This window comes from Drosophila innubila (assembly GCF_004354385.1).
Source record: "Drosophila innubila isolate TH190305 chromosome 3L unlocalized genomic scaffold, UK_Dinn_1.0 0_D_3L, whole genome shotgun sequence".
In the NCBI taxonomy this organism is placed as follows: domain Eukaryota; kingdom Metazoa; phylum Arthropoda; class Insecta; order Diptera; family Drosophilidae; genus Drosophila; species Drosophila innubila.
Genome location: NW_022995376.1, coordinates 13,339,936 through 13,347,743, shown reverse-complemented (window position 1 = coordinate 13,347,743; position 7,808 = coordinate 13,339,936). Strand labels below are relative to the sequence as shown.

At 36.5% G+C, this 7,808-nt stretch overlaps 1 protein-coding gene across 1 annotated transcript; it reads right to left on the bottom strand.

Annotated features, from left to right (window-relative positions):
* Nucleotides 1-1,955: 1,955 nt before the first annotated feature.
* On the bottom strand, nt 1,956-3,358 carry LOC117787534. Its single transcript, XM_034626079.1, has 2 exons — nt 3,155-3,358; nt 1,956-3,103 (listed from the first exon to the last, which is right to left on the bottom strand). Exons 1-2 carry the CDS (start codon nt 3,169-3,171, stop codon nt 2,200-2,202), a joined length of 921 nt encoding a protein of 306 aa, XP_034481970.1. The 5' UTR covers nt 3,172-3,358; the 3' UTR covers nt 1,956-2,199.
* Nucleotides 3,359-7,808: the final 4,450 nt, after the last annotated feature.

The following is a 7,808-nucleotide window of genomic DNA, read 5'->3' as shown; positions in this document are numbered from 1 at the left end:
AGCATGTGGAAAAACGAGAAAAGAAAAAAATATAAACTCGTCGGCGTGTTGTGATATAAACAATGCCAAGCACTGCCGACAAACTACAACTCGAACACACACAGACGCGCATACTCACATGCGAAATGACAGCAAGTGTCAGAAAGCAAAACATTTAAAATAAAATATATACTCGTATACTCGTATACATGGAGACTGGGAGCGAGTTTAAAATGTCGCTGATAACGCGAATGTCAGTCCAAAAAAAAAAGAGCTTACCACTCCACCCACAACACCTAACCCTTTCTGCTCCTGTTTTCGCAACCTGTCTACGACTCGACTTTCACTTTTCATGACTTAATTTTCGTCGGCGTCTCGTCGCTTGACAAGCGCACAGCGTAAAATAGAAACAGACCAAAGCACAGAGCACAAAACTAAAAAACAACATTTAAACAAAAAAAAAAAAAAGATAAAGAAAACAAAAGAAGAAGTAGAAGAAAAATCGTCGTCGGCACACATAAAAATGAAAAGTTACTGCAAAGGATTACAAAAGACAAAACGCGCATAAAGTGTTCGGCACTTCCTACTTTCTTCTACCGCAGGCTGCTCTTTTGCCACTCTCAATCTCTCTCGCTCTATTTCTACTACTCTCAACATCTCTCTCATTTAAGAGCTACACAAATGCCAACACAAAACAAAATGTGAATAATTTTCCATTACGTGTACGCTTCGTGAAACAGCAATACAAGAGTTCCAGAAGCACAAAATCAAAACAAAGGCCAAATTTTTTTGTGGCGCCATTATGATATGAAATATAAAAAAGCAACATCGAACAATTCTTTTTTTATTTTGTTGTACTTACTATACATACTTGCAGCTGTTATTAAAGTGTGATGCCGATTTTTAATAAAATTTAGCATAAATATTGCATAAATTAGTAATAATAAAATTTGCATAAATTAATAAGATGTTTTAAAACATGTTCCTTATAAGACGAATATGTATTTATTATATTGAAATATTACGTTTCCTTAAACTGAAATTTTATTCTCAAACTAAATTTCCTCGTTTGATTTTCGCTGTTCCACTATATTAGGGGTATGATAGGTACGCAAATATTTATCACTCTTCCTTACTGCAATTTTAAATATTATTTTATACAAAATTCAATTTTGATTCTAATCATAATTTAAACATTCGTATCAATTACAGTTTTATGCAATCACAAGCGTAATTTCATGTTACCCAGATTATGCCATACACTCTTAAAAGTTCTGCACATAAAATATTACTCATACGCACGTCTGCACTTTAACAAGCTTCCGTATCACTTGACAGTCAATAGCAGGAACATGGATAGCGCGTTTACAATTTAATGGGGGAGTACAGGATCAACTGCTAGACATCTAACCTGCCCAACAGACAGTCGGCTATCAACATATCGCTTGCACTATCGACAAAAATTGTAAGAAAAAAAAAATACAAACAGTTTTTGCTAGGAACTTAAAAAAAAAATTGTAATTTTCTGTGCCTTTCTTATAATAAAATTAAAGTTTAATATGGAAGGTTTGATATCCTTCTAGTGTCTTGTGTTCAATTATTGACATCAAGACGGAGTTAAACATGAGAGATAAGTTTAACTAGGCAGACGGAAAGAGCAACAGGCTCGGCTAGTCATTCTGATTAATAATAATCAGTCACGCCTGATTTAATTCGTTACACATTCGACGACAAAATTATTAAACCCTCTGCAACGGTACAAAAAAGATCCCTCGCACATGTTGCACATATAGCAGAAAAGTAGCCAGTTGTCAGGGGGAGTGTTGGTCGATTGTGCAGCCTATGATAGCTGATATTGGAGTCTGGCAATGGTTGTCATGTGCGGTGCTTGTAGCTGATAAAAATCAACAAAGAACCACAACAATAACATCAGATACACAATAGCAACAAATGACAACAATGCAAATACATAAATGATTATCACAGCACAGTGCCTGGACACATCGGCAAACAGGATGTCATACTTTATTATTTACTCAGTAAGTTTACTAAAAACCACAAATGTTTTTATCACTTTCAAGCATCTATTTATATCGTATAAATAATGTTGAAGTAACTAAACTATTCAACGAATTAAGGTCAACCTGAGCGCCAACACATGCTTTTGAGAAATCCATTGTTCTTCTTTCCATTTAATTGAGGGAATTGGTCCTACAAACATTATGTTGATATTTGAAGCGAGTTCTTAAACGGTTTTTTATTGTTACATCTTCCCTTTCTCTCCTTTCTCTCTTTTCTCTCCTTTTTCTCTTTTATGAGAGCCCTTCTTAATTTGCCAGTGGCAATCAAATAAAGATGGTTATACTTCTCGGCATCACTCAGCAGTTTGGATCTGCCGGGTCCATCGTGAAACTCTTCGGCCGAAAACTTCAGAAAATCTATCATTCCAATAAGTTCGTTAATTATATTACCATTGACATTGGGAATATCCGTGTGATCCAAGCAAGCATCAAAATTTCCATAGCGAAGATAAGAATCAATCAATTTAAAGCGCTTTGGCTCGCATAGAACTCCATCAACCACCTCAATGTAGCTCTTGAATTCGTGAATGCTCAATTTTAGATGGAATCTTGGATGCTGCGTACTATTTTGATAATTTTTAACGTCATTCTTCAGCGCCTTTCCGATCTTCTTGATCAATTCCTGGCTATTTACTGAATGGGAAAACTGATATATGAGCAGCAGTTGTTCCGTATTACAGGTCCCCTTTAGTAAAAGCAGTTGACGCTCGCAAGCCTCTGTGAGTGACTTCACATGGTATTTATCTCCGAACACTGCTAACTTCAATATCGTATCCAATGGAAGTTGGCGCAGCTTTGTGGATCCGCTATACATAAATTCACGAAATATTTCAAATATTTCTGGCTCAACATCTGTTAAAGTGACCTCTCCGCTTAGAGACTCACTGTAGTTTCCAAAGAGCATAGTTTCAAAGACCTCGGAGGCACAGCTAAAGATTAATTTATGGCCAGAGAAAGCTTTATTGCCAGATGCAGTCTCTATCACAAATTTGCAGTCCGTGTGAATGTCAGATATCATCATGTCTGTCAATGTTTTTGCTAGCCTGCATTGCAATCAATTAGCCATTGTCAAATAATTTATCAAAATAACTCACCAAAGATTCTCTTCCATTTTACGACTATTTAAATGCCTTGCTTTTTTTAACGAGGTTTACGTATACGTGGCGGTATGCCGATACACACCAATCAATCGATAATATATTAAGCAAATATCGCATCCACTTTGCAGCAATCGGAAGGTTTGAACCGTTTTTCAATATTTAGTTAAATCTAATCGAAGACATTACTATTATACCGAATATTTAATAATAATAATTTTGTCTAAATGATTCTATATTTTAATTCTCTCGACTGAGATGCGATCTCGGTGGCGTCCAAATCTGAACTCCACTATTTGTGAATTGTATTTTAGTTTCTATATTTCCTCGCCCACTTTGATTCAAACAGGCAAACCGATATGTCTCAGGAAGTATACAAATCGGCATTCTAAGTGCCGGATTTTTAATATCTATTTAATACCCATTTTATACTGCTCGTATCATTGACGAAGGTGAGAGATATATTTACGTAATTTGTATTGAAATTAATGTAAAATTTTAATAAAATTTAAGGAGACATTAAAAAACCGGCTTTTATTATTTTAATATAGCACTTTTCGATATGGCAAAAAATAGTATAAGCATCGCGAATGAAGGCAGGCCAATCTGTTAACTTAACAGAATGTAAAAAGTTATCGATGTCGCGTATCCGATAGAAGAGAAGAAGAGTTGTCGCTAGTGACATCATGATACAATTTTACAATCAACAAACTTCCTGGTGAATAGGTGCTGTCAAAATTAAAATAAAATTTTACAAAATATTTTATTTGGTTTTTGGTAAATGGGGACAATTATGGATAAGTTATTGCTGTTATCGACGATTAGGCGCCATGGCGTGGTTCTAAAATTAGGACTAATTTCCCGAAGAATGGTGATTATCACAACCACAGAAGAAGTAAGTTTTTCTACTTGAATTTGCAAGTCAGTTTTAAATTTCATTGTAGCAGCTCTGCAAAGGAACGTTTAAAATCAAGCTCAAAACGGTGAGCCTAATAAATAAACATTAACCAACATTTAACCAATATTTACATTGTAATTTAGTCATTATGTCCAACGCTCTCACGTTTTAGCTGCCGACCATTGGCCAAACAACCCAAAAAGCAAAGCCAACGCTCAAACGTTTTCACCTGCTCGGCAAATAAAGCAATTTTGGGCGCGTGTTAAGCTGTTTTACATAAACAGTAGCCAGCTCAGGACAGAGGAAATGATGGGGAATTTGGAAAAGAGAGGTGCGAAAAGAGGGGAGATACATGGAAGATTGACTCATATGCTGGGTCAAATGCAGCTTTGCTCGTTGCCATATTTTGCATGGCAATTTGGTAGTCTGTCTAGGCAGGCACAGGATAGCTAACACAAGCCTTTTGCCTTGGCAATATTTAGGCAGTTTTAATGCAAAAGCGTCCACAAACCATAAATAATTGAAAACTGCAAAGACGTGCAAAAAATGCCGAGGCAATGGCGAGCCTCAAACCTAAAAAAAAAAAAAAACAAAATCAACGAAATACTAGCAAGAGGCAGTCAGCAGCCAAGCAAGCAAGTTGTTGTAGTGAAGCATGCAAAAGTCCCATTAAGGCTAATAGGCCCAAAAGGACCAGCAGAGAGACAGCTCTAGACAGAGAGCCAGAGAACCAGAGACAGTTACTCAGTCCACGAGTTGGTTGAGTTAGTTGCAGTTAGCAGACCAAACGACCAGGGATGGCAAACAATATGTTTTAAGAATTATCCTAATGTCTTAAGTCACCTTTTAGTTTCTATGTAAACAGTTCTTACAGCCTCTTGTAAACAACTATTTGGTCACGCATTTACGGAATTAAAATTACAAACCCATTTTTAGGAAATAATTAAGTGCAGTATTTAGTTTATGAAAATAAAAAATACCTATTACTAAAATATTGTCCATCTTAAATTATTAATTTAGTTTATGAAAATAAAAAATTCCAATTTCTAAAATAGGCTATAAAATTCATATGACACAATTAAAACTTACAAAAACACTCAATTAAATTTCCTTGACTAATATAGATGAAAAAAAGAAATTTTGTCGAAAAATTCAAAAGATGTAGGACTAAAGGAGGCAAAAAACTATTTTTACTAAGACTTGGGTAAATCGTAATATCTGTAATACAAAAGTTGTAATGTGCCGTCAAATTTTTTGATAAATTAAAAGAAATTTAACACAAAACAATAAATTCATATTTTATAAATATATTTGACCAAATCATATTAAGAAAAGTTTTGCAACCCTAGTCCACAAAATTGTTGGCGTTTGCACGTTTAGTGTTGTAGCTTATTGTTAATTTTGTCTCTTTTGCCATGTGAGGTATGCAAGTTCAGCACGCCCCCCCGCCTACTAAAGTAGGCTGCACAATTTTTGGGGCAGCCCTGCAGCGGCAGCGGCAACTGTTTTCTGTTTTTCAGCTGAAATGTGTTATTTTTTCTTCTTATTTTCATTTTTTCTAAACGCCGCCGGCACTTTGCAGCACTTTAACGTCGCTTATCCTAATTGTGGTTATTTTGTGTGTGAGTGTCCTTCGTGAGCCGCTCACGCGAAACGTGCATAGAGCATGTCCTGCCACGTTTGTCCGTCCTGTTTGTGCCTATGTGTGGCTCTCTATTTCTGTGTGTTTGTGTGTGTATGTGTGCATAATTTTTTGGCATTTAGCCAGATAATTTTCTTGCCTGCTCAGCTCAACTTGATTCGAGTCGACTCGACTTGCCCGTTTGTCCTGTCCGTTTCTGTTGCAAAGTTAATGTGTCCTGGCAGGCCTACAATATTTAATACTGCATTTTTTTTTCTTTCCTCCTTCTCCTTGTCTTTCTTTTCTACTTTTGCTCTTTGCCTTTTGGCATTTGCGTTTTTATTATCTCTTTGTGTATACTTTTGTGTATGTTTTCTGCTTTCTTGTTCTCGTGGGCGTTTTGGCGTTCTTATTTATGATTAGCTGTAAATTAAGATGGCATATTTTTTTAATGGTTTTTTAGCTGACAAAGCATGGTACAATGTGATTTTTACTTAGATACGAATCCGTAATATGTATAACAGTCGGTTTTCTTCTATTCGCTAAATATCAATAAATATCATCTATTTAATACTGCAAATAGATCACGAAGCAACTGTTGATTCCTTAGTCGTTTTAAGAAGTAATGAATATCAATTTTATGACAAGTTTTTTTAATTTACTACACAACACTGATTTAAGACCTTTTTTGGCATGTGGAATAAATTCTTGAAAGCACTCATTACACATTATTTAACACAACTAAAATTTTGTTTCAAGAACGCAATGCTTTGATTTTGACTATGTTCTTTCCAGCTTGTGCCATTCGAAACTTGCTCAGAGTCGTCAATCTTTCACTTTCCACTTCCTGACACTGCACCTCTACCATTCCTCTTACCCAACAGACTCCTCCATCAATGCCGCAAATCACGTACACTCTTCGCTAGCACCATTTTGTCAACTTCTAATAAATTTGCAGCTGTGCGAGAAAGAATAAAAAGGAAATTTACACCAACAACGCAACAACAGAGAATCGCACTCTGAATTGCCTCCTGCCTGCTCGTAAGCTCTTTGAAAAGGAGGAATAAAATGAAATGGAATGGTATGAAAAGATGGAGGCACGCCTAAACAATGGCAATGGCGACGATGCCGTCATTTTGTAAATCAAACAAGTTTTAAGTGCGCCGAGGCAACCAAAAGCTCGTGTAGGTGCCACCAACAACCAGGAGGCAACAGCACCGCACAAAATATTCATGAACACAACAGGCTCATAAATAAATTGCAGCCCAAACGGAACGGAATGGAGCGTTTGGCATTCGCCATTCACCGTTCACCGTTCACCGTTCGATGCGCTGCTCACCGTTGTCGTTTGCTGATGCAGCTGCTCTGGTTGTGCCACCAAAATGGGCACAAAGTGGCTGCGAGTGGCGTGAAAAACTTGAAAATATGCTAACATAATGCAACCGAACGATACAGCGAGCGCTGGATGAAACTGATGGTCGGATGTAGATGTAGATGGAGGCCAAAATGCAGCATCAAGGTTTTATGATGCTTCGATTTCGTGGAATTAGCAATGAGCGAACGTGGCAGCAATAGCTGAAAGCAACTCAAAGCAGTTCCAGTTTGAGATGGACATAGTTCGAGTATTCGACAAAGTTTATCTATCAGGTTGTCCATTACTAACTAATCTATTGCTAAGTTAATATTTGAAGAATATAATTAACTACAACGAATTCACAAAATTGCAGATATTTTTGAAAATATCATCTGGTTTTAAGAAATGAGACTGATTTGATCATTATTATTAAAACTATTAATAATATTGCATTTACCAACGATCGATACAAAAATCGGAAAAATTTATTTCAAACTATCGATTAAAATTTCGTGACCATCTCTAGTTCCAGTTCGTCAGCTCTTCAGCTCTTCGGCTCGATATTTATTTTCAGTCAGCAAGCGCGTTTTTAATATCACCTAGAGAGATAAAGAGGAGTGGGCTGGAGATGAGCAAGATAACGGTATACGGTTTACGGTCATAGAAATGCATCATGTCGGCTGCAAAGTGCATTCGTGAATTATTTGTATTTGACAGCCAGAATAGTTGTGGCAGCTGTCAGAGCTTTAAATTGAGTCACATGGCAAGTGTGGAAAAG